The sequence below is a fragment of the Calliopsis andreniformis genome, chromosome 3, assembly GCF_051401765.1.
Source record: "Calliopsis andreniformis isolate RMS-2024a chromosome 3, iyCalAndr_principal, whole genome shotgun sequence".
In the NCBI taxonomy this organism is placed as follows: domain Eukaryota; kingdom Metazoa; phylum Arthropoda; class Insecta; order Hymenoptera; family Andrenidae; genus Calliopsis; species Calliopsis andreniformis.
Window position 1 is genome coordinate 21,599,778 of NC_135064.1, and position 27,585 is coordinate 21,627,362.

The 27,585-nt window shown below is 40.0% G+C and overlaps 2 protein-coding genes across 3 annotated transcripts in view; one reads left to right on the top strand and one right to left on the bottom strand.

Annotated features, from left to right (window-relative positions):
• The window catches only part of Fhos (Formin homology 2 domain containing), a 201,469-nt gene extending 185,717 nt beyond the window's left edge, over positions 1 to 15,752 (top strand). Inside the window, exons 18-20 of one of the 2 annotated variants that reach the window (XM_076375467.1) lie at positions 4,767 to 4,934; positions 9,418 to 9,504; positions 15,613 to 15,752. In XM_076375467.1, the coding sequence (XP_076231582.1) occupies positions 4,767 to 4,934; positions 9,418 to 9,473 (224 nt within the window). In that variant the 3' untranslated portion in view covers positions 9,474 to 9,504; positions 15,613 to 15,752. Of the gene's footprint in view, positions 1 to 4,766; positions 4,935 to 8,252; positions 8,728 to 9,417; positions 9,505 to 15,612 lie in introns of those variants that run through there. The other variant, XM_076375466.1, reaches the window with a different exon arrangement.
• A 3,738-nt stretch (positions 15,753 to 19,490) lies between these two features.
• Fkbp14 (peptidyl-prolyl cis-trans isomerase Fkb14) overlaps positions 19,491 to 27,585 on the bottom strand; it is a 78,104-nt gene continuing 70,009 nt past the window's right edge. The window contains exons 2-4 of the mRNA XM_076374990.1: positions 25,239 to 25,402; positions 21,001 to 21,125; positions 19,491 to 19,824 (exon numbers count right to left, since the gene is read on the bottom strand). Coding sequence (XP_076231105.1) covers positions 19,642 to 19,824; positions 21,001 to 21,125; positions 25,239 to 25,402 — 472 coding nt within the window. The 3' untranslated portion in view covers positions 19,491 to 19,641. The remainder of the gene's footprint in view (positions 19,825 to 21,000; positions 21,126 to 25,238; positions 25,403 to 27,585) is intronic.

Sequence of the window (27,585 nt, forward strand, 5' to 3'; positions counted from 1 at the left end):
ATCCCGTTTCCAACGCGACGCGTTCATTGATCGAGGCATTCTAATATCCTGCCGTCGACAAGTTCCATATTTCTGCGTTAGACGATGTCTGGCTCCGCGGAACCGTAACACACAGAACAAGGCAATAAAATGTAATAACATCGTCATTCGTTCAGCTCGATCGAAACATCGAAGTCGATTACATTAATTTCGTAACTTCTTCTCGGGTTTTATGAGTCGTGATCCTTCCATAATGAGAAAAATATTAGCTGAAATTTTTGTTCGTCGGGATAATAGTTTTTTAGGATCGTAGATCGTTGCTAGACGTAGCATTTGACACGCAAAGGTTTTTAACGCACGGAAATAGAACACGTTGCTTTAAAAGTGTAAGCCCTGCGCCGAAGATAAGAACAAAGTGTGAAAATTTCTCCTCGTTCCCGTAACGTTCTGGCTGGTAGCGGCACGCGAGATAAATGCCTTCCTCAAGCAAACGTTCTTCAGTCGAGGATAGCGTCGGCTCATTTGATGGTATTACAGGATGATGAAAAGTAACGACATCGAGATTCCAGGACGCGCTCTTCGGCCATGGCTACGCGAAAATCGAGTTTAAATCGTGATCGCGCCAGGATTCGCGTTTCGTTCTGATCTTTTCCAAGTGACTTTTCCTGGTTCTTACGTTTCGCCTCCTGCTTTATGTTGCTGGTTTGCTGCGTATTTTCGAGAACGTGGTAGATAGAGTTTGCCCATAGAATGGTTTCAGCGTGAAATTGGTCTGATATGTAGTTATCTCGATAGGTTGGTTCGTGGATTATTGATACGTACTACGTGCTAGTTCTTCTGTGTTCAATGTCTGATTAGGTACAGGTATTTACTACTTCAATTTTGTTGCAATACTATTCAACTATTCTTTTTGTTTTATGATTGAAGGATTGTTTAATCAAATATTTTTCTAATTTGATTACTATTATTGTGTTATAAATGGTTACCTGTATTGTATTGTAGAATTTTTATTAAATACATTTTATTAGAAATTATTGCAGTATGTGTCAGATTTCTGCGTTTGAGGTACTCATACATTGATCTTGACTACTTTCTCCTGACTCCTCGACTCTTACTACTTACAGCTAGTTATGCTTCTCTTGTCCTACAAGTTTTTTATTCTATATAAGTAGAATTTATATCATGTTAGTTTTTGCGGACATATGTACAACACGTTACTGTTGGAACACATCGTATACAGTTATATACATAGTATACAACAGTATACACTCTATACTCTTTTAATAAACTTGAAATAATCAAAGCAGCACCTCTACATTTCTCTCACAGAATGCAGGCAATAATCTTACAGCCAATACAAGAGATCTTCTCCCACGCAAATACTCTAATCTTCCAAGCCACCCCTAACATACACAATTCCATCCAAGAACAAGGCATCTAAAAAGTGTTCATCGTCCACTTTCGTAGCCCCAACAAGATCCGTTTCCAAGCCAATTGGATACACTTTACCATAACACGACTTTCCATTGTTGGAATTAGCCATCATCGGGGCACTTGGCCGAACGAGGCGAACAATGACCGAATCTGATATCGCTTGGGTCACGCGAGATCACCTCGAATTGTAGTCGCGAATCCTCCCTTACCCGAAGGTGGCGGTGGAATTTTTATTCTCGGTCTCGGTGGTCTGCGCGCGTGCAAAAGGGCAAAGGGGCGCGAAGCTAGCCCTCCTTTACGGCTCGTAAACTTCCCGGTCCTCGTGCATTATCGTGGCTGCAGCCATCATAACCTTCTTCCCTTTTATTCTCGTGTATGCTCTCCTATAAAATACCTAAACGCTCCGCCTAAGTCATGGCGCGGTGCTTCTACACGGACGACCTTTATCCCACGACTCGCTATCCATGACCCTCCACCCCGACCACCTGAACAAACCCTACGAACTCTTCCACACGGATTCTGCTACTATTCGTCGGAGGATCACGATTTGTCGCGGCAGATTCTACTCGACCCGAGAACCTTCCGTCGTATTATTGCATTCATATCTGTGACTTTTTTGAGAGGATTATATACTGCTGACCAAATGTATAAGAACACTTGCTATTTTCAATGCATTTCTATATGTTAAAATAGGAGGGGATTTCGCTGTGTCTGGTTTAGGGCTTATTCTACTGATTTCTCTGTGTCTGACCTGGGACTTATTCTATCGATTTCTCTGCGTCTAGATTGAGCCTTATTGTACTGATTTCTTTGTCTGACTTTTGGGGCTTATTCTACTGATTTCTCTGCGTCTAGTTTAAGCTTTATTCTACTGATTTCTTTGTGTCTGACTTGGGGCCTATTCTAGTGATTCCTTGGCGTCTACTTTAAGCCTGTTCTACTGGCTTCTCGGTGTCTGACTTGAGGCCTATTCTACTGATTTCTCTCGGTTTAGTTTAAGCCTTATTCTATTGGCTTCTCTGTGTCTTGAACAAGGCTTATTCTACTGGCTTCTCTGTGTCTTGCACAAGGCTTATTCTACTGATTTTTGGCGTCTGGATTAAGTCCTATTCTACTGATTTCCCTGTGTCTGAGCAAGCTAGTGTACATCGACACCAGAATAAGTTCTAAGTTAGACACATTTCACGTGAATTTTAGACGTTTTAAATGCAATTCATTATTTTTTAAAACGTGTTCCTTATACGTATAATGTGACCAAGCAAGTGTCTTTTGGATGGGGGTGTATATGTGTCAAGATTTCAAGGAATGAAATGATTTCGTTTTTTCCTTTTGGCGGTTACACGGTTAAAATACGGGAGCCGTGCACCTTCTAGTAATGTGCGTTCAGCAAATATTAAGGAGAATAAAGTGTGGGGATTTTAATCCTAGAAAATGTGAGTGTGAAATTTTCTGTGCTGGTATTGTATTTTATGAATATACTTTATTTCTACTCAAGGGTCTTGAGAGTCATTACGTGTATTAGTTTTATATGATTTCATTTTCCTTATTTGATGCTTTTTTGTAAATTGAGAGAAATCGGAAGAATTGCTAGGAAAATCTGTTGATGAAAAAAAAACGAATACTCTTGCAACGTGATTACGAAGAATCGTTATTATGCAACGAAATGTTTCGCGAAATGTTTCTATGTGAACAACTCCGAGCCCCGCTACTCCTAAAAGCCGCATTCAGAATTAGAATAAAAAACACTCCACACGACTAATGGTTCATTAATCCCCTTACGTATTCCAAACGAGCACGCCTCTTTTCATCCCCTTTATTCGATTTGAGAAATCCTCGTTTGGATAAACAATCTCCCCTTTTCCCGCGAGCTTGCTTCATAAAATCGCGGAAAAATGGGGGAAGAGGGAGACTTCCATGAATACGCGAGCGCGATTTACACATTCATAGGACCACTCGGTATTTCAAACGCGCCGAACATCAAGCAGTTCTCGCGGCCTGTCCCGTGGTGGGAATAGAATTGGAGTCATTTAACGTTCCCCCGACGATGGCCGCGAATACCAGCGGGGAGAACCCGAGTAGTCGACGACATTCAGGTCTAACTAGGTTGACCGCATCGAGAAACTTCGTTCCTTCTTTCTCCACGTCCATGGAAATCCCGCTGGTCTCCTCCTCTCCTCCTCTCCCCTGCCCTACCCCTTACCCTCCCTTCACCTTCTCCCCCTCCCTCCTCCCATCCTCCCCCCTCCCGTCTACCCTCAGCCGTCCGGCTGGCTGCCCCCTTTTCACGGTTCTTCGTGCGGCCTTCCTCGTACACCATCGTATCGGATTTACACAGCCAGAAAGACCGCCAATGGAGGCTTCTTTCAAGCGAGTTTCAAAGAAGCTCTCAAAGGAACTCCACGTGCTTTTGACGGTTCCCAAGTTTCCACCCTGCGGACCCCGGAGCAGAAAGACTGTTCCGCGAAGAGTTAGCCGTAGCGATGAAAGAAGAATGTCTCGCGCGTCTCTGCAGACGTAGGATCTAAGTGAACGTCATAGCGTGATGACTCCTCAGGGTGGACCGAGATACAGGTGTCCCAGAAAGGGGTGGTCGGACTATGGAGGGGACGTTTAAGGGATAAAATGTTAATCTGAAGGTAGCGAAGTCTCTTGGTGAGTTTGGAGATGTGGTTTGACTGGCCTGAGTTTAATAGAATCGGCAAGAGTCGACTTTGTAGATTTAGCAGAGCTGGTCTTATTGTAGTCAAGCTACCTTTGTTGGTTTTACAAAGGGGTATAATAGGTTGCAAGGAAGTTCACTCTCTTGAAATCTACTGGGTTTTTGTAGGATCTATATGACCACTTAATTCCGTGTTGCACAGGATTTTTTTGCTAGGCAAGTTTCTTCGCGTGGTGCCTTGATGATGAAGAATCATACGACATAACACACGATTTTTGTTTCCTCTTTATTATACCTGAGAATTGACTATTTCTAAGACAGTTCGCAGGAAACTGCTATTAAATCTTCTTTTATTTTGACTCCCCCATTTCACATTTCCATCGCTAATGTGTTACCAAATTAGGTCACTGACTGTCTGACCACCTGAAGTAGCAAAAAGGTAGAAAATATATCAATTAATCAGTAGAATCAAACCCCATACAAGGTAAAAGACCCTATTACTATTCTTTAAATAGATTTTATACGAAAAGCACAATAATAGATTCAGACACAGTAATTGATTCAGGCACAGTAATAGGATCTCTTATTTTAGTTCGCCAAATTAAAAATATATTTATGTGCACCTCACACTTCTTCTTTTATCTTTATTCGTAGTATACTCAGGTGGTAATAGATATATATTTTTGTGTTCCAGGTCGCACCTCGCTGGGCCCGCTGATACGAGACGAGAATACCAACGGGAACCTAACTGACGGTGACGATGAGCTACTGGAATCGCTGGTAAAGACCGCGACAAAGACGCCAGCGACGAGGACGACGCCTAGGGAACGCAAGAGGACCAGACACGCCGATCGTAAGTCTTGTAAGTGTGATCCCCGCACCCTGCACTTGGCCTCCGTTCTTCCAAGTTGATCGATCTGTCCACCTAGTGGAAGAATCGATCATTCGATCGGCTCGGTGCCAAAAACCGTTTGGCACCTTCGTTTCACGTATTTATGGACCGATTTTTTCTGAGGACTTGCAACCGTATTTTTGAAACACTTTATGTGGTACTAGTTAATTTTTTTTAGTTTGACATGAATTCTAATTAATCAGTAGATTTGCTTTCGTTCAAATTTAAGCGTATCTCGACGAAATGATGAATTAGAAGTTTCCTTTGGGTTATATTTTTCTTTCAATGTCAAACTATGGGAATATGGTCTGAGTTGTGGAATAGTTATATAAAATAAATGTTTGAACACTATCCAAAACCTTCAAGAGCAGTCTCAATACCTTCAGAAGAGTGTTCTGACATTTCGCCAACATCTAGCTGGCTTCATTAAGGATCTGACGGCGCACAGAGTAATAGGACTTCCATAAAGCTGACTAGCATTCTCTATATCTGATACTAATCAGTGCGTTCTCAGATCTCTGATGAAGCTAATTGCGATCCTAGGTACGATTCACATCCAAAACTTTGAATATAATTAATTGGCGCCATGAAGCCTCATGCAATCCATATTTTCTTCACATTTGTATTTCCTTTTTGAAAATTGTTTACAAAATTGGTTAAATAAGACAGACAGAAGGATTGTGCTAGGCAAGTAGGCTTGTCTATAAAACGTTTTTTTCTGAGGGTGAAACCTTATTTTTCATTCAGAACTATGAACCCTGATCCATTAACAATTGCTCTCGAAATTCAAACACGCAAATTTGTAATTGACCGTGATTCAAACAACGAGTATTGTGCAAAAGCGACTCGAAGAAGTTTCGAGGGATCGACCAGGGATTAACTTGTCGTGAGTGTGATCGTTGCAAGTAGTCTGTAATAATTTCTCGTTTGCATTGAAATCACCGTGATATATAATACAAAATCAGCTCGAATATTCAAAGGTAAATACCATTATTGAACACCGCATAAACATTTGTACAATATTCATGGGATGTGCTAATGACGATTCTATATGAAAGCATCGCGGGTTCGCGAATTATCAATGGTTGTTATTAATGTCTCGCGCAAATTGTAGATGTGGTCTCACGGAGACAATAGAAAAATATTATTAACGCATAAAGAGAGAATTGGTTCCACTCTTATTGAATAAAAGATCCTTTCAATAGATACAATCACAATAAAAGGTTGCATCGTAGTTTATTAAAAATTCTTACAAACTAACAGTATTTTCCCATTCGACCGAATGATTAATTCTTTTTCACTAAAACCTCGTTAGTCGAGTTCTAGGGGATGACACGCTCTGTGGCGCACAAGAAGCACGAGCTTAAGGACGCATTAAAATTAATTAAAAAACATCCTGGAGGATAACAATCCCCCGCAGGGATGCAAATGCTTACACATTTTCATTTGTATCCTTGGGGGAAAATCTCCCCCATTAAAGCTTGCTCTCGCCGTGTTTGTAACTCGGAACGATTTTATAGCTTGTAATTATCAACGATTTTCGTTACTCGTTCCACCGATTTAGATTCTCGAGCGTTCACCTGCTCGATGTGTCGCGGGACCGCGCCGCAGAGACTTTCATTCGCGTGAAAATTAATTTAAAAATTAACGCTTATCCTTTGGGGAGTCTACGTCGCGAAGGTTTAACCTCCGCTGATTACTCCAAGGAAATTCCGCGACGCAATTAGTTGGAAAAATTATCTGATACCAGAGCTGTGTTCCCACGAACTCGATAATTAACTTTCTACCAACTCAGTACTGTAACAATTAGTCGGTTCCATTAATTGAGGTAAACGTAATTTTGGAATTCTTTTCGAATAAGTGAAACGAGTGGAACTATTTTCGAAACAAGATTAAGATGATTATTTTGTCGATTGAAAATTTATTATTGATTGAGAAGACTGTAAATTTATTGCCGTGCCGCTGCATTAACCTTTAAATATTGATATGGAGTCTGGTAGATTCTACGCGATATATTTTTAGTATTGCTCTCATTTCAATATCGAAGACTTCATGATAAAAGTTGGGAGTATACAGGGTAACCAATTCATCTGGAAACCCTCCGAGTGTTGGCAGCAGTTATTGTAACACTCATTACAGAGTTCCCAGATAAACTGATCTCCTTGTATGTCATATCTCCTTCCTACATTCACATTAATACCGTATTAATTTAGAAATATTTATATCAATAGGTTTTAATCGAAGTCTTTGCATATTAAAATTAAATGTTCGTAGTTGAAGGTTAAGAATATTCTATAAGTAGAAAACTCATAATAGAGGAGACTGTACTTGTCGACTTAAATTCCTTTAATACTACTGCTACCATTCCACTGAATTTGAAATGCATACCTTCAGTCTTCTCTCTGAAATATTAAATCAGGTTCGCCACCACTTTTCTTTCTCAATAAATTCCAAATTATGAACTTTAAAGGGAACCTCGTCCAGTTTTCAAGAAAAAAGGTGGTATCAGTCTATTAATTCCGGAACCCAAGTTGCACCAGACTCCAGCATTGTGTTCCCACATTTTGGGGAAAAGAAGCATACTGGAGCCGAAAATTTACAACGAAAGTCGATCCCTGGTAACTTTGACGCGTCCATTAGGTCCCACTCGGTCGCACATTACCCTGAAAATACTTGGCATAAATGGGGCCCCCGAGTGGATTCGCGTTGTCGCTTGAAACATTCGGTCCATAAATAGAGGCCCGCGACGCGCCGATCGATAAACGGAAGTTTGGAGCCAAAACTCTGAACGCCAGCGATCGGGAACGACGGGAACAGCGTCGTTTCCTCGGTCGTCGTTAAACTTTTCTCAAGCACCTTATTAGCACCGATCTCTCCTTCTTCATCTCTCCTGTCAGACTTACGAGCGGATCACTCTGCCTCGACCGTCGCAAACGAGGGAAACGCTTGAAGCAATTCACAGGTTTAAGAGGTACATTTTCCCAGGGGTTTACGTGCGAGTCGCATACCAACGAGAAATAAATAAATTATCTCGAGAACGTTAACGTGTCGCGACTACGCGTTATGTAGGTCGCGCAGCTTTTAGGACTTTTCCAGGCAACATTGCCCTACCCCTTTCTCGTTCTTTTTTTTTTTTTTTTTTTTTTTTTTTTTTTTTTTTTTTTTTTTTTTTTTTTTTTTTTTTTTTTTTTTTTCGTATGGCCTTTCACGTGAAGAAGAAGCCCCCGAGGTTCGGCGAAAGTGTCATTTGCATTTTATATTGCGCCCATTCAGTTTTGGAACGTACAGTTTTCAGGCGAGCCCTCGTCGTGCCTCGTCGCCGAATGCGTCAACGTTTCAAAGATTCGTCGGGCTTTTTCATATCTCCAGTGAAAGCGTTTAATTGCGGCGTGTTTAGAAAATGCATTCTCGAAACTGGCATTTTTTCCGTGACGCTTGAAAGGATAGTGAAACGTCAAACGTTCATTTTTCGGTGTGCAATTCGTTTGCGTCGACGCGACGGTGAGACTTCATTTCCTCGTGCAGATTTTGGGGGAAGATATCGACGTCGATGGCCGCGAAATGGAGTTTGTGAATCTTTTCTTTCTGTGAATTGTTCGTAGAGGAATTTCGATGACTTTTATGTAGCTAAAAGGTTGAATACTTTTTATTTTAATTTTTTGAGAGAGTTTACAGTATTTCTCCAGTTTATTAAGAAGGCATTTTAGTATTCAGCAAAAATCTAAAAATGCGAGCGAGATTATTTTTATAAGAATAGAGAAACAGGAAGAACAGAGTAATAAAAATTGAAATCGAATTAATTCTTTTTAGTATTTATATTTTGTAGATTTTGTCCTGAAAATTTCAGTCTACTTACACTAACCTAAATTAATAAAATTCATTTAAAGAATCTATACACACCGAAGAAGCTTAGATATCTTTCTGAAGTAGAAAATCTTGATTGCTGGTTACATTAATCATGAACACCTTCTACACTTTTACCTAAAAATTCTCCCTCGAAGAGTCAAACACTTGAAACCATTCACAGAATATTCTCCCTCTGGGGACTGTACAGCAGGCGAAGAAAAGGCAGGAAACAATGTAAATGACACAATAAAGGCGTAGAAGAGGGGTGATTGGCTATAAGGCGAAGAATCGAGTGGCGTTGAGGGAAAATAGCAATTGTTGTTGGGTTAGCATGCGTTACAAGTAATTCGCGGGGCGTGCTTCACAGCAGGGGAAGACTTAGCCCTCGTTTCCCCTTTCTCCCTCATTTCCTCCTCTTTGTCCCGAATTATCCAGTTTAAGGTGGCGTAGCAAGGGGTGTGGTGATGGTCTACTATACACGCGTGTGCATGTAACGCGCGTGTATAACGTAACACGCACACGTGTGTGTAGGACACGTATTAACTGGTGGTGGTCGCTAATGGGGTGGCCTAGCGTTCTTCCCTTCCTCTTTTTTTCTGTCCGACAGTGAAGCGATCCCGCACCCGGGAGAACAATACCACGCCGGAAGGGTACCAACCCTGAAGGGCTACCGATCGTGACCGACGCGATGAAGGTTCGCTGGTTTTTCGATTAAACATAACTTTTTTTCTCTTTTTCTCCCTTCACCCCGTCTGCCTTTCTTCCCTTTCTCTTCTCTTCGCCTGGCCTTGGATGCAATGCGCTCTCTGCTTCTCTTTCTCTCCTGGCATGCTTCCGTCCATTAACCCTTCAGCATGCAAACGTTTGTCGCCTTCTACTGTGTATTTACATAGTCAATGCCATTAATTAGGGTCTCGATCGTGCATTTAAAAGGGAGGTGTTGAGGTTTGTGGGTCATTTTTGGTAAAGTTTTGATTAATTGTTCGGAGGTTTGTGAATGTTTGATGTAACGAGGGTATGGTGAGAAATGTAACTAACCCTCCCACGGCGTCAACAAAATTTTTATAGGCAATTTCAGGAAAATGTTGAAGCAGAATAGTATTATATATTATGTTTTCAATTAAAGATTTGTTTGGTAATGTTTGATACCTGTCGTACTTATGTTGCGGAGTTTTGCGTAGATTAAGTGAAGAGTTCCACGCAATTCCCTTGCTTTGAGGAGGAATGCATTTGCCTTATACAAACTTTGCTAGAGCGAAGATAGTTTCCTTCTGATTAATGAAACAGTTTTACTCAAACTATGCGCGATAATTGAAATGTTTCATTCATTACTATTGAATGTTTGAATGAATTTTAATGAATTTGCATTTTACCCTTATGAGCACTGACATTACAATTAAAACCTGCAAGCATAATATAATATCTATGTAATTACTGAAATATCTGGTTCGAGGAATGAATGTTGGAAAGTATAACTTAACCGTAACTGGATTTGTATGGAATTCTGTTTTATTGAAGCTTTGAAAATTCACGGGAAGTATAATGCAATTTTAATCGTGAAAATTGTTGCAGACACATTTCATTATTATGTGCTAAATTTATAGATAAACATCATTCGTTAGTCTGCTTTCGACAAGGTTGTATATTTCATTTCTCTTTTGAAAAGTGTGTGTATACCTACTGATGTGAATCTATAGGGATATCTCGAAAACTGACGCTCAGAAATTTCAATGAATATCCTCGGGACAAGCCAGTCAAGAATTTATACCGAGTATCTCGAACTCAGAAAAGGCCTCAGGATCCACTTTGCTCGAGTTACGTAACGGTGACTCACTTAGGCGCTTCCGTTTCGTCGACGTATTCCGCATCGATCCGACGGGGCGCTTCGCTTCGTCGACGAAATAATTGATGAACCACGCCTTGGTCGCGAAACGATCTATCGGTTAAATGATCGACAATCTAGTCTCTGAGTCTCGACATTCATTCCCCGCCGAATAATTTCCTTAGAACGAAGACGAATCGCGTGAATCATGAATATTACTCCAAAGAAGTCATCTCATTTTCTTGAATTTATTTTTTACTCTCCTACTTTTCGTGCTAACTTTTTACGTCTTACTATAATGAGGATCTCATAACATTTGGCGATGAGAAATGATAGATACTTATACATACTTTTTTTCCCTTAAATTGTCTCCCAAGCCAAACACCCTACATAAGATGTAAATTGAGTAACTAGCAGGTGAAATGGATAAGATTTATTTGCGGGCAAGAGATTTATTGCACAAGATGATCGTATGGAAGTTAAAGGGTGTTTACAGTAGGGGACAAGCACTCTAATGGTGTTTATTAGAGAGTCAAGGGATCTCTCTATCTCTTTTCACCCCCATAAGTGGGGTTGCCCCTTGATCCTTAACTAATTCCACAATTCTGTTTTCCTATTCACTCTTCATCCTTCAGAGCTGTCACTTTTCTGAATCAAGTATTGCCAATAAGATCAACATGGTGTACTTTTGCTCAGCAATTTGTCTCCTCATGTATAAGCTCCTTGACTGGCAAATGAAGACATTTAGGGCAAACAGGGTTCAGTGTTGTCAGTACCAAACTAATGAGACAGTCTTACACAACACAGTTTACATTTATGTATATATTCAAGGTACGCAATATGTGTTCACGTATGCCATCCATGTTGACTGTCGCATCCACCCCTAATTATTTCACCAAATAATTCTGTTTGTGCATTGCATAACAAGTAGTAAGGAAAAGTCTACGAGAATATATTATAGTAAAAGTTGATAACAAAATCTTTTTGGAGAATGTAGGGGATTTTTTCGAACATTATCGGTTTGGTAAACTATTGCAAGTTCAGTTATCCTACATCCCACAGTACTTTAGGAAATTGTGCATTGATTTTAAAAAACTGGAATATCGTGAGCACACTGCAATGAGCTGTATTTGTAGGGACTATAAAAAAGTGCTTACGATCGATGGGATACTCACGTTTTTAGGTCAGCATTCCAGTTACCTTTTATCAAAATTGCTGCTCTCTTACTGGTAATCCTGTTTTATGGTTACAATAACCCACGGGTCACACGCCACCTTAATCTCATGTGACTAATGAGTATGAATTAGGTTCGCGATGAAATCGATTCATCTTCGTCCTTCTTTATAAGTAAAGCCTCCTCCATTCGCATTTTTTCTACATTCACATCGATACCCTAGCTACGACTACGTGTGTCAGAAGTGCTAGTCTTTACTACTCAAAAGTCTACTGTATATTATTCTATACTACACAGTACACAACTGGACAATATTGTACACTGTCTTATGCTATTCCACAGTACACATAACACTATACTAGTAGTCTACAGAATTCTGCACCCTTCTACATCATTCATTACTATGCTACATAACATTCTACAATATCTACCGGATCCTACACTACTCTACACTATACCACACAACATTCTACAGTTCCACATGAATTCTCAGTCATCTCGCTCTCCTCACGTCCCCAAGATCCTAGAACCACAAATACTGAAGCACACGTAGGAAGCAATTAACTCTTCCAATCCACTGGAACTGCTCCTCTGACCTCGTTAAACGTCCCTCCGAGCGTACGTTGAAGAACGCGTGAAATATATCGGAAGCGCACTGCAGCTTTAACGTCACTTTCACCGCGGCCCCGCTCGCGCTGGAACCAATCGAATTACCATCGATCGCTCTTTACACACACGTACGCGCGCCGAAAGATGCATCGGCCGTGTAATTCCGTTGGCATCGATCTATTTTCTTCCCGCGGCAAATATTTGCTAAGCAGTTCGGGTGCAGCGCGCCCTCGCGGAATCGACACGCGGGCAAACGCGGCGACGTGTCTCGTTAATAACGCGATCACGGGCCGTGGTCGGTGCGCGTTCGCTCGCGGCGAGTCGACGCGTGTGCTGCACGCGTCACGGCGAACGAATCGGCCACTGTGTTTGCCTGCCAGTCGTCGCGCGACCGATTTCACGGAGCAACATTAAATTGGGAGCCAACGATGCGCGAGAATCGGCCAGCTCCACCGACAGAGGACCGCGGATAACGAAAAGAATGAACAGTCGTGATATGGACCCTGGGACCATCTGTTGGAGTTGGGATTCTGTGAACGCGTTGTTGCTGGCCAAGTGGTCGAGGCCTGTCCATAGGCAGACGGCTTCATCGATTCTGCTGGTCTGTTGTACGCTGATAGTGATTTTAAATTGAGCTGATCTGCTTTAGTGTTCTTGTTCCTTGTGATACTGTATAGGGGGTTTGTATTTTATTTGCTTATTTGTGTGTTACGAACGGGTAAGAAAACGTTTTGGATCATAATGACATGTTACACGTAGGAATTTGGGGAATGGTACATGACGAGTGAAATTTGATGGAGTAGAGAAAACAATCGACTGATTTATGGTGTCTAATAATACTATTATAGATCTTGTTTAGGTAATTGGTGTGCAAACACACTATTATCACGTTACGTAAGGTCATGTTATAGTAAATTTATAGTGTGAGCCGAGGTTTTTCACTTGTTTTAGACTTATTTTATTGTAGTATGAAACAGATTTGCTATATTATCTAGCGTGGGCTTACGTGACGTTATAGTAAGGGTGCAAACAGACTATTGTCACGTCACGTGAAATCAGGCTACACAAAACACAGTTCTAGTAAGGTACGACGATCACTAAAGTTAGATAAATTTAGTTTTTGCATGAGTTGAGTATAATCATCTCCAGTCACTACTTGTGATTCAGTATTCTAAATTAAAAAATTTTTAATATTTAGAAGCTTTTTAATGTGTACAAGATCTTAGTTATTGAGGGGATTTCTGTGTTAATATTGCGAGTAGACATGAAGGAATTAAAATCCTGTATATCAGTAAAAGTTGCCTTGGGTTAATCCTCTTTGCAAATGCTTTCGCGTTGTTTTATAGAGGAAAATTTTACTAGCACAGTAATGTTGCACAAGAACTTGCGTTTGAAGATACAAGAAACTTTTTCAACCGTACATTTTCTTAGAATATTGGAGATAAAATACAAAGGCGAAGGATCATGTTACAATCTAGATCCTATTTTCTCTTATCTGAAGATACTGCTTTGGAAATTTCACTGAAAATGGATCTTGCTCTGATTTCATAAGGTTGCAGTCGCGACACTGATTGATCATTATTATGTTATCATTGAATTTCGTGTCACATGAAAACTGGTTTTGAAATAGCATCAATCAGTATAATGGAATCGTATCTTACTTATAGAATTGTGAAGGAATCTCTTGGAAGAATCAGGATTAGTATCTAATTGTGATTGGCTGAAACTCGTACCGTATTTTTCTTAACGAAGTTTCATTTCTACAGGACGTTGGTAAAAACAACTGTTTGTTTCATTTGGCATCATAAAAAACAATATACATTCGTGACATTTCACTTGAATTAAAAAACAGTGTTGTGGGACGAGATTCATTCGATGAATGGAAGCGAGATTAAACTGGAATCAGTGACCTCAAAAATATGCAACCAATTGGGATTACATGCGACCGTACGAGACAAATATTAAAAAACTGAATAAAAAGTTTGATTTAATTTAACAATACACTTCCACTTTTCGGTATAATTAACAGAATTAAAAGCAATACGAAAAAATGGGAGAATGTATTATTTAATGAACAATCGGTGAACTCCGAATAAAGCAGAGGGTGCGCAAGTTTTGGCGCATTGGGAGATCGTATGTTTTCGATAAAATACGAAATATCTTTCAGTGCTTACAAAAGGGTCCTTTAAATAATATTTCGATAGCAATAATCATCAGCTTCACGCTTCGAAATTATTTTATCGAGAGGCCACCAGCACAGGTGATAATTTTCTAAATTCATTAACCACCATTCATAATCATACCTCGTTCATTATGCTATTGTATAAGCGCTATTTTAATAACAAATTCTGTTTGCATTAACACGATGGAACTCTTGCTTGATCAGTCATTGTTAACCTACTGAACCATTTACTATTAATATTTCTACGATATTAAAACTTGGTTCGCGACTTTTTTATGATTTTCGAAGCTTGTGAATAAGCTACGGTCACTGGAGGTTCATTTGAGAATCTGCGACAATGAAGTCAGGAGAATTGAAACTTCGTGAATAATCCGGGGTGTATTACGTTACAGTTGCGGTTGTTAATGTGCAGCATCTCTATCAGCCTTAATAGTGTTAGGCATTGTCATCAGAGCCTATTGTAGATCAGATGTAGTTCCCGGTAATTAGCATCTGTTCGCTTTACTAAAAGCCTATGTCAGGTACATGACACATTTTGAGCGAACATGACAATACAAAGTGTAAAGCTTCGGACGAGCTGAAGTGGTACAAATTAGTCGTACTGTTAAGCTTAATTATGTGACACACTTTTCATTTTTTCGCATGCAAGCCTGTTATGGAATGACTACCTTTGAGTGACGTGTTCACTGCTTCATTTCAGGAGTTTTATAATCATTTCGTGTTGAGAGAATTCTGAATATATTATTTAACTTCAAACTTCCATAGAATAAAACTTCATTCGAATTTTACGATATTATACGTGAAATGTAATTGAATATTTTATATGCTAAAGTTTCAATCATTAGATTACCTGGAATCGCCCAAACACAGATAATTACTACTGTGAAATGTAAAATTTTTCCAAATACCTATCTGACTTCTCCATACATGAAATGTGCAATAATATTTCTCCTACTACCTTTACGTTCAAAAAAATATGATTTTGTTTCCTTTAAATATTACTTTGAATCCACAGTGCGTAGAACGCTGAAGAACGGACTCTCGGAAGAGGAGAAGAAGCACATCGCCGCCTACATCAAGGGCTACTGACTGTGATAAAACTCGAACTCCGTAACTCGTTCGCGAGAGGAGGAGAGAAAAAGGCAGCACGATCATCGAACCATTGATCGGATGAGTACCACACGGCCAGGATATCGCGATTTCACGGAGGCGTGATTCAAGAACTTAACGCGAGGAAACAACCCTCCAAGAAAATCGCAGTGACACACCAAGGTTATATGTTAACAGAATTATATATATATATAGATACGTATACATATATATATATTTCGATCGATCTTTCTGTAACGCTGGCAGAAAGCTGTTGTTTTTATCACATTCGTTGTCGAAGACGAAATTCGAGGCCTTTCATTCTATTTCATACACTCGTCCCATGCTCTGTCGTTCAGCCCTCAGTCTCAGTAAATTTAAACTGAGAACACAGTTATTTAAATAGAACATCAGCTATATTTTTGGAGATAGGAATACCGAGAGCGAAATATCGTAGAATTGATATTAGATTTCGTGATAAATAAAACTGTTTTTAATCGAATAAAAAGTAATTGAATTAAGAACTAATTCCGATAAGTTAGATTCAGTTCGGACGATTTGTTAATTACTTTATGCTACATATCGTGAGTATGTAAATGCATTCTTTACGAAGAATTTGATTGTTAATTGCGTCGTTTAGGATCTATAGAAATAGCAGCGTTGGGCATTGTCAACACTGATTTTATTATTTAAGTTTAAAACATTATAATGAATAATAACCATGATAAAACAGCGTAGACATATTTCATGCGTAGAGTAGGCTTCCTGTAGCCAGCTAAACTTTCGACAGAGATGAAACGTGAGACAGGTCACGACCATCAAGCGGACTTACCCGCTAAATCTGATTTTACCATACGAATTCTCGCAGCCTGCAAGTTGTTGAGACGAGCTTACGGGTTACCGTTCCGCATCGGAAGCGAATGCGGCAACTTTCAAATTTATATCTTCTTCGCGAAAAAAGTGAGGCAGAAAAACTTTCTTAGCTGCGTTCCCACTGTTGACAGTTTTCCGAGAATAAATACTCCTATACGGAAATAATGCATTTTTCAGCGAGATACGGGTCTATGTCCTCTTGCATGTTGCATGATATGAAAATTCTCTGAAATTTCACGCTGGAGAAGTTTCTCGTTTAACCGCGAGCCAAGCATTACGAACGACAGAGCGATGAGTAGACAATCGTGTAAACGTGTGCCTCAAACGAATTCTAAACCATCGATTAATAAGTCTCGAACCAGATAAAAGACGTTTCGCGGGAAATGAATGCCTGCCCGCGAAAGGATATTTTTCATACGACGACGTTGAGAACAAGCTCGAGTTTGCGATCAGCTATTTCGGTCGATTCTGTAGGTAGATGATGCCGATTACATACACCAAGAGAATTTGTAAACGGTGTGAATTATTCGACGAGAGGAGCAACTTAATTAATTTAATCATCACCTTATTATCGCGTTGCGCGACCCCGCGCGCAATCATTGTAAGTTTCTGCGAAAAAGTGATTATCGAAATAAAGTATGCGAGCAGTAACTTTGCTTTTCATTTTATATCCTTCACACTCTTTCTAGATATGTATACTTGCGAAATAATCTATGTTTTAATTGATGGCTTTTAACCCACACTTCTGATGATAAGATAATTCTTTGCGAAGATGACGACTGTAGTAGTTCTCCTGAATATTTGTTTTTGGGTAAGAAAGTGTAATAACACTTAAAGTGTAGAATAGAGTTGTTTAATGTGTGGAATGTTGAAGGAGTATCGATATTTGATTTAAATTTATTTAAATATATACCTACCTAATTTCCTCATTATCCTTCGATATATATCTTATTTTACTTAAACTGAAAAATATCCCAAAACTAACCAGATTTCCCACAAGTAACAGGAACTTTCCTCCTTAAAACTTTCCCCATCGCCCAGCCAAATCTTCTCAAATCCAATACTAGATTTTCTGGTGTCGACTCTAGTTCGCCAATAGCCCAGAGTTTCTGGACGGTCATACTCATCTACGTCTAAGCCAGCGACTTAAGAGGACTAGTGCATTCTGTGCACCCGTTGGCGAGGAACTCGATATGTTGAAATCGAGCTCATGAAAATCAGTCCAATCTAGGGTGTTTCCCCCGTACGCGTACTCACCAGAACAGAGACTAAATCCATTGGACTCGACAAGGTACTGGAACTTAGAGAGAAGAAATATATAGAGGGAATTTTACCTTAATCCCTTCACCCACAATTTTCTATCGTAAATTATCACCCTCGCTGCCGATCTCAAACGACAAACTATCTGAAACTGCCGACTCCAGACCTCCCGTTAACTAAGCATAGATGCATCACGCGATGGAGCGTGATCGGTTACTTACCGTAGATCTAGATCACGCGCTAGTGCGTGATCGGCAGCGATAAAATCACAAAAGGTAAGACTCGTCTAAAATCGTGAAGGGGTTAAGAAATTTTCAGGATTGATGCACAAACTGTCCTCAAAAAATATGAAGGAACATCTACGTCTCTACATCTTCCTTTCCTCTGACCACTGGAGGTAGAAATAAAACGAGACGACTTATATAACAAACTGTGCTCAAGACACACGATTTATTATTAACCTTCGTCCAACTTTAACAACATACAATATAATGTAGTAATAAAAACGTATCAGTTAAAAGTGTTAATAATGATAGCGACGATCATGGGAAATAAGATCGCGTCGAATGCGACCGCCATTCATCTCCACCACGCATACTCGTGATAGCGCCTCCGCCCGCTCCTGGACACGTCTTCTCTCGCGTGACATTCCGGTGGCCAAGAATGTCGGTAGGGGTCGATGCTCGTGAAAAGGAGGGTAGCTCTCGCGTATGGTACGGTGATAACAGGGGGTAGGAGTTCGGGGGATAAAAAGGAAGAAGCTTTTGAGAGAGGGATAGAACGTTTCTCGCATGTAGCACGTGTGATTTCCTTAGCACCGTTACAATCGATGCGCCTTAATTAAACGCTAACATCTATGGTCGTGTAGAAAAACACTCTTTCTCTCGGTTCCTTGCTCTCCCTCTCGTTCACTCTCGCTCTCATAGATAGACTTTGTCACTCTCACTCTCTCTCTATATTTTTGTATAATTATAGTACGTGGAACAGCCTCGCTTCTCGCCAGGACCTCAACCGCCCGAGACACGCGCGCACCTTTCTCGTCCTGCTTCCAAGAACTCACAAGCTACAGTCGTCTCTGGAATGCGTAGCTAGAAACAGTCTCTGACCGAAAAACGCGAGAGCACCCGAGAACCATCATCCAAGTCCTCTCTATCTCCCAGGTCTCGCGTGATCGTTTCACTCGACTCCTGCCCGCGTGGGGCCTTGTACCCCAAGCGGGAGAAACAAGATGGGATCCAAGGTGCTCGATACTTGGCGAAAGGATGTTCCTTCCCTCGTGTATACTAATCGAGGCGTCATCGAGCTTCTTCGCCTCCCGAAATTCGACCCTTCCAAGAGTCTCCTTGGCATCTCCAATTCTCGAGCACTCTGGTTCCTCGCGATCCCGAAGTTTCCTTCTCGCGCCAGAAATTTCTGCCTCAACATGCTTCGTCGATTTACCAGTCGAGCGGTGTTCCCAAAGACGATCGAATCGGGTCTCTCAGGTTCCTTCGGTATCTAGCTCTGGGCCCAGTGTCCCCATTTCACGAGAGAATCCCCGGCGGAGAAGAGACCTTGTCCACGTAGTCCAGCTTCCTTTTGTTCCTCATGATTCGATTCGGCTCGTGTGCACTGCACGGCGGACGCGTCGAAGCCTCGAGACGAGGGGATGGCTCGATGGTCCACGGACACGAACGCAGCCCGGGCCGAGTGTTCAGCGGTAGTCGCGGACAGGGCAGAACTCGAGGGGGCGGTTCCGCGCGGAAGTGAACACGTGGTGGCGCGAGACGCGACGCCGACGGCGACGCGGTGCTCGGAGGCGCGGCGACGCGGCACGGTGACTTCAGAGCTCGTCGTGCTTCGGCCCACTGAACTCGTCGTGGGAGATGAAGCCGTTCTTGTCCTTGTCCTCGTGCTGGAAGATCTCCTCAACCAGCTTGTCGTGGTCCGCCAGCATCTTCTTCACCTCGTCGTTCTCGCCGCCCTGCTCCGCCTCGATCATCTGCTTCCTCAGGTACTCGCTCACCTGTGGACATGAACAGAGGGTTTGGGTTTAGATGATTGCTTTAGCTTTTTTAGATCATTAGTGGATGGAAGATGGAACTTCTTGGAAGATGGGGCTTCTTATGGAAAATGGTAGGGGATGCTTGGAGTCTTGGAATGGGTTAGGTTTATTGGAGAACTTAGGGAAGATTGGGGACACTGGGTATTGTAGTATTAGATGTTGAGTGGAGGAGCTGTGGGATACCTAAGTGCAGAGATTTTAAGTACCTACTGAAAATTCGAACATAAGGGTACCTACTAGGTATTTAGATATTGCATGTATGAGTATGTCAATGCTGACGAGGAAGTAAGTATTTATTTTGTAGATATGAATGTTTGAAAATTTCCAAATTTGAATATGTGAACATTTCTCGTGCCGAGAAAACAGGAAAGAGTGACATTGCAAAAAATATAATTTGAAATTTGAAATTTCAACCCTCTGTAATCAAATAAAACGACCACTAACGACCATTAAACGAGTTATAAACGACTGTTTATTCATTTAAATCAAAAAACAGTTATGACAGGGAATTTGTTAAATACACAATATTTTTAGATGATTAAGATACACGTATCTCTAGTACACGATACGTATAACAAGTACAAAAAATGAAGCGGGATTAGTTACGTGTATTTGCTACAGTTAAAAAATAAAGAAAAATGCTTGGAGGTACAATTCTCTCTTCTGTTAAACGTGCACACGTTAATCCTTTGCACGTGCACGCGGAGCTAAAACTGCTGGTAGTGACCCATGTTCTGATTGGTGTATTCTGATCCGTAAAAAAGATCTTGTACAATGACAGGACGAATATTTAACTAAAAGGGGCACTGTAAACCGAAGGATTTATCGACTTTTGCTTTCATTCGAATGAATCGTTTCAAAAATAAGAGGAACATGTATTTGGCAACATGCAGTTTGACGATTAAGAGAAGCTGAGAAGATTATTTTAATTTACTCTGTCACTTCGAATAATCGATGTAGAATTTATTAATTTTTTAGATCAAGTATTGCCAATAACTAAACATGCTTCCAAGATTAACACAAATACCTCAAAACGTAAGGTTGTGAATATTTGTTAGAAATCTATATACTTTCTACGACCATCACCTGAGTGATCCTTAGGAAACGAAAAAAATAAAAACTTAAAAATGATCTTGCCATTGCTCTCACCTCCTCGCGGGACAATTGGTTGTCGTGGTCGCTGTCGATTTCCTTGAAGACGTTCGCGGTTGGTGGAGAGTCGCTGATGTTAATGAGCTCAACGTCGAACAATAGAGTGGCACCTGAAATCAGAAATACAAAATTTTGCTTAATTTTAATATAGGATAAATGGTTCATAAGAATTTTTTATAATATCCAGCAAATACTTCTTAAGACTAGTGTAACGTCTTAAGACTAGTGTAACTGTTTTAATTATCGCTGCTAAACACTTTGCATATAATACAAGTATCTGTGTCTAGTTGAAATGAAATGAAACTCACACTACCATCTCTCCTAAAGGCACCAGTTTTTGCTTCATTAAACTCGATTCGATCCTCTTTTAATTACCTATTTCCACTATCATGTCTTAAATATACCGCGTAACGAAACATTTAATTAAATAACTTCTTTCTTATTAGGTACTCGAAACACCGTGACGTTCACCGCTTCAATTTACCCTTAGAAGTAGAGAAAAAAAACTGAAATCATGAAATATAAAAAAACAGGAAATGAATAAAAACCTACAAGTGCAGCGATTTTTTTCAAGACATTTTATTTCCTTCTGACTTCAAAAAAAATCTCAATTAAACAAATTTCCACTTACAAAGATACATTATCGAGAAACTTAGGATTAATTATTTTAATTTTGAATTTCGCAATTTTGCAGAAATTATTCTACTTTTTTATTCTTTGTAGAGTAAATGATGAAGCAAAATATCGAAAGCTTCTTAACAAAATATTGGAAGAAGCTGAAAAGGGGCATTCTCTTGAGCATACTGATTTTCCATTACGTTTCACTGATCCCAAGAGCGGGCGACACGCGTCGACCACATTGATTGCTCGAAACCCAATAAAAATCCAATACGTCTCTGTCAACGCTGACGAAAGACGATTGCCGCGGTTTTTCTATTATTTGCTCGTCGTCTATCTATACGCGTCTGCCCAGCGAAAAACCTGTCCCGTATTTCGCCCCTTCGCCGATGACGTATGACGGACCTCTTGCCACTGACATTTACTACCAATCGTGATCCTTTTCGTACCAACGAACGAACGAGAGGAAATAGCCGCGTTAGTTGGCAGTTTCTTCAGCGAAAGCCATTATTTCGCATCGAAAAGTTGCAATGTCTGCACTGACGACACGGACAAAGTTCTTTTCCATCAAATCAAAGTTTTAAAACGCCGTAGTCATCATTAATCAAATATTGATAGATTTTATCGCTAAAATATTGGAGGATTCTGCAATCCATGCTACTATTTATATATTATACAGTATTATCTTGTTGTTTTGAATAGTTTAAACATTCAAACTACATATACTCTTGACGTACATATGCTCCAAATGTGTAATTCTAAAACGAGGAGCAGACAAGTTGAACTGAAATGTCAAAATTAGTTCAGTACACATTATACTTTGTAACTAGATTAAATGGCTTCAGTCAATTTAGATTACTCCTGCTAGGACCACTCGAGAACTTTTATCTCGTTGAAAAGTTAAAATACGAACAGGTTGTATCGAATTTCTGATTTGTCAAATATAGTTTAGTTAGTTCGATTAACTGTATCCGTAGTTATATGAACGAAAGTCTACACGAAGTCGAAAATATCAGAATATCTGATCTTTTATCTGGAGCTGTAGGTGATTGACTTGTTATTTAGTAGATTGATATTACCTCGTTTATCAGTTCTCAATCATATGAACATTTACGTGAAAAGAACACTTACAAACTGAACATATAGATATTATTCTAATAAGTACGCCAAAAAACCGGACTACAAGAATCAATGTATTCCTCAATGACATAAAAATCAAATTTCCTTATTATTTCCCACGGTTCCAAAGAGTACAATACACGACTCTGCACGCGAGGCACCTTTCATTCATTATGCTTCCGAGTAAGTGCTCCGAACTGAATAGCTTGAAATGAAAAAAATTGGCCACGGTTCCTTTGCCTTTCAATTGTGTAATTTTCAGAACAGAAGTGGTGCGCACACGGTGGCGAAAACGCTAAAAAATTAAGGGAAGATTAACCAACCCTGAAGTTCAACAAATAGCGTAGACGAAGCGTAATTGTGAACCCCCACGTTTCCCACAAAAGGAACGAGTCGATCCATTTTGCCCAGTGAAGAAGTTAATTAACCATAAAACGCGTAAACCGCATTTACCTAGCTCCCGGTGCGAAGCTCTCGAACGTTGTAACTTCCCATTACACGTTCTTCCGCAACAAAGAACCGCGGACAGACAGCGCGCAAACAGCCACCGACGAGAGCCGATGAAATATTCTTTGCGGCACAAAGCTCCCCCTCGGAAAAATAAACGGAAAATCGCGCGCGCCATTGACGATTACGAAACCGTTTTCAATCATCGAATCCGTTTATCGCAGTCGAATGTATTCTTCGTCGGTGAACAAAAGACAGGGCAAACAAAGCGAAATCTTTCGCAAAAACACGATGATAGGTGTGCATCGACAGTTATGCACGAGTATATCCGACGGGTGGCTCTCGATGTATCTGACAGCGGAGTTCTCGGAAAAAATGAGCTCACCAGCCTCGATGTTGATCCGATCGTGCTGGCCGGGATAGCGGTGCTCAATTTAATGGTTGACGCTTTATTGGATTTCCGTGCAATTGCATTCCCTTTTTTACTACGATTTCGTTACTAACGATCCCTTTTGTATCGATCGCCTGGCCTCGTTCGTTTTCCTCTTGAGAATCGATGAGGCTCACAGATCATTTGGGTAGAGTAAGCATGGAGTATCGTTTTGTCTTGAAACGTCGAGTCGTTCAACTATTTCGGTTTTTTTACGTTGTCAATAATTCGTTTTTTTACAGTGAATTCTTTTACATGAATTTCTTCTTTTAGTTATGCGTTGAGAATGTTATTAGTTTATTGGGTTTATATCAAATTGAAAACTTTTTTAAGTGGCTACTTTCATTTTGTAAACCTTACTCAGATTTTCCAAATATTGGGCCCAACTTCGGTAACAATGTGAGTTAGTCTACTTTTGCACTCAAAAAAATTCTTTTCTATTTGTTAATAGTTTTCTTCAAAAGTCACATCTACTGTGGAGCTTTAGAGCTTACTTTGATCTAAGTATTGTGAAGGAATATTTAAGTATAGTATCAACTCTCTTGCCCTTTCCCACAATATTAAAAAATATTTTTCTTCAAAAGTGTCTCAATTCCGCAATCTTCAAGCAATAACTGTTGGCATCAGAAATGAATAATCGAATTACTTTACAAATTCGTATACTGTGTTACTTCACTTCCAAAAGATTGGAGCCTTTAATCCTTTTTATTGTATAGAAAATTGTAAACCCTTAGTGAACCAAGCTGTTCAAGAGTGAAATACAGAATTTTCACAGTCTTAATAGATACATCCAACATTTGTTTCATATTGCGAAATTGTTTGACTTTTATATCAGTTTTATGAATCCTCATATTATACTGCGAAATTCAAACTACGGCGAGCAAAATAAAAAACTAATTTAAGCGAAAATATCCCGGCGCAGGATGCTCTATTTAGAGAAGTCGACGAAGCTACATGGTTATTCAATTTCGCAAGTAATCAACGTTTTCGGCTACGATATTTTTTTAATAAAACCACGCTGCCGGAGGTTCCCCTGGCAAAACACCAGCGCTGAAAACACATTCGATCCGGCACAGGTCCCAGGGAAATTATATTATAACGGGGATATTTGTTTTTAGCGTAAATTTAATTAGACAGCTGTACACAGCGGGACATATTTCTTTCTAAATAAAAGAATTTTCCTCTGGCGTTTTTCATGTCTCTCTTACATTCATTACCATAACAATATACCTGGAGAGAATCTCAGGACTCGGAGCACGTGAAATTTCAACCTTACTAGCGTTAATTGCAATTAGAGGAAACTTTTTTCATTAATTTCAGCCCAGAACGTTTTAACGATGGTAATGAAAATGTGCGACTTCCTGTGATATTTATATTCGTTTCTTTATCATACAGAATACCATCTCGTGTATGTTTTCCTATCTTTAAAATAACATATAGTTTTCATATGTTCGTCGCTTACATATTTCTACTCGTTAAAGTACAAACCTTTATCGAAACAATCATTCACGATTATTATTTGAAGGGGAAGTAGCTTTTATCGGCGGACGCAGCGACTAAAACTCTGATACAACAGATAAACAAGGCTGACTGGGAAGAACAATCTTACCTCCAGGAATTACGTTTCCGGCTCCTTTCTCTCCGTATCCGAGTTCCGGTGGTATGGTCAACTTCCTCTTTTCGCCCACGCACATATCTACCAATCCCTGGTCCCAACCTTTAATAACTTGGCCAACTCCCAGCTGGAATGTGAACGGCTGATCTCTGTCCAAGCTGTAACAGGCAATAAACGGGACCGTTTTAAATACCGTTTCGATGGAAATTCACGATTCGGTGCAATCTCTTTTTTTTATGATTTAGGGAAGCACGTTTTCGTGTTTTTTCTTTTTTCGTGATTATTATTATTGAAATAGCTTGCATACTACTATTTAGGATCGAGGGTAGAAACCAATTTTTAATGTATTAGTCAAGATTCCTTTCTTTGCATGATTGCTAAAGGTTTATTTGAAGTATTTTTTAAAATCTCTGATAATCGTAGTCAATGATAAAAAAAGGAATAAGATAATTATTAACGTCAGCTTGCTTTTTATGGAAACTATATTTTTCCTTTCAAATCTATAGTGAAGGAATGAAAAATTTTCTGTCTATATTAGGTAATACTTTTGTAGAACCTCTATTAATAGAACTTCAGTTATTCACAATGTCCAGATAATCGAGGTTCCACTGCACTCAGAATTTATATCAAAGAGACTTTAGGTTTAACGAAACAGCATTACAAATACGAGTAGGCATATGTAACAATTTAATTCAGGTCCTAAATGAAACAAATTTATTTTCAATACCTAAACTAGATTCCACTTTCCTCTCACCCAGCGTATGGAAATGCCCTGTAACGAAGATGAAAGTGAGTAAGCCAGTTTGAGGATCTTCGAGGGTCAGTATCGACAAGCATGGGCCACTCTTCGAGAGAGAAGACAAATGGAAATGGGGCTCGACGTAAATTTCCCTGGAACAGCGTAACATGCTGAATTCGCGCTGAATTTCAAGGTCTTTCCACCTACTAGACGCCTGTCTGCATCGTCGATATTTTCGGTGAAAAAGGTCGCATCACGGAGATGTCAATCTATCGGGGGCTCGTAAAATCGGGTTCACGTATGCCACTCGATCGTTTCGCACGCGCCAGAGACGAAAATTGACGAGTTCACCAGTCGACTGACGGCTGTACAGGAAGACGGTGGTAGGAGGGCACAGTGGAAGGAAAGCAGTACTTCGTGGGATGACAGCAGCGGAACAAGCACGAATATTCGAAGTGGAAGAATTATTGAAAAAGGTGGGAACAATACGGACGTACCCGAGAACGATGAAACGTAATGTGACAGCAGGGAAGAGTATAAAATGTGACAAGAAAATAAGACTGGAACAAGAGGAAGCTGTGAGTATTGACTTGTCAATAACCATTACGCATCCAGAAAAGTAAAACGAGGGGGAAGTCAGAGGTTACAGGAAGAACACTAATTAACTCTTTTCGTATTAAATTCTCTGAATTAATTAGTCAGACGAAAATCTTTTTTATTATTTTTAAAAAAATATTAAACGAGAGTAGATCCTTATAGACTACGTTAAAATGTTACAAACAAGACGGATCGAGTAATATTGAAATTAGGACAAGGACTGACTTCCATATTACATAAATGGAGAGATTCTGTTATCTTTAAATAAAAAGGAAATTACACGATTTGACAGAATTCACCATGAAAAGTCGATCATGTAGCGACATAGACACGTTTCTGAGCTCATTCGAGGCGTCCCGACGTGCGTCGTCGTCTCGAGGAAGGAGGATTACGTCAACGTTGGGTGCACACGCGAATGTGGATGAAGTTCCGAGTGCAACGAGTAACTACAGGCCACGCCACGCACAGAATCTCAAACAGAGCCTACGTTGATATGCAAATATGTTGAAACGATGTACACGTGTATCTTTGTGTCTTTGAACATAATTTTAAGACATTGCGTAAACTTATGCCCTATTTATTGGTTTTTGTTATCATGGCAACAAAGTTGAAGTACTAAGTAGGTAGTTACATAGGAGGCTTTGTTGAAGTATTGAGAATGTTGTACAGAGAACTAAGATGTTTTAATTAATTTTAAGTGGAAGAAAATGGAAATATATACTATGTAATATATAATTTTGAAGGTGCTGAGAATTTCTGAGGATTCAACACCTTTCTGTTAAGAATGCAATGGCAACCATTCTGGGACACTAAAATTATTTCAGATAAAGTTGAAGCGCTTTTCACATCTCGAGATTCAACAATAATTACCTACAGTCCCTCAGTTGTCACTTTCTAGCCTACACACCTTGCCTCCCATGTTCTTCGACATCCTTTTCTAGTCCCTAAGTCCTACTCTCGTTTCGGTCCATCAGCCTCTCCTTGTTCTCAGCAATTGAAATTCAC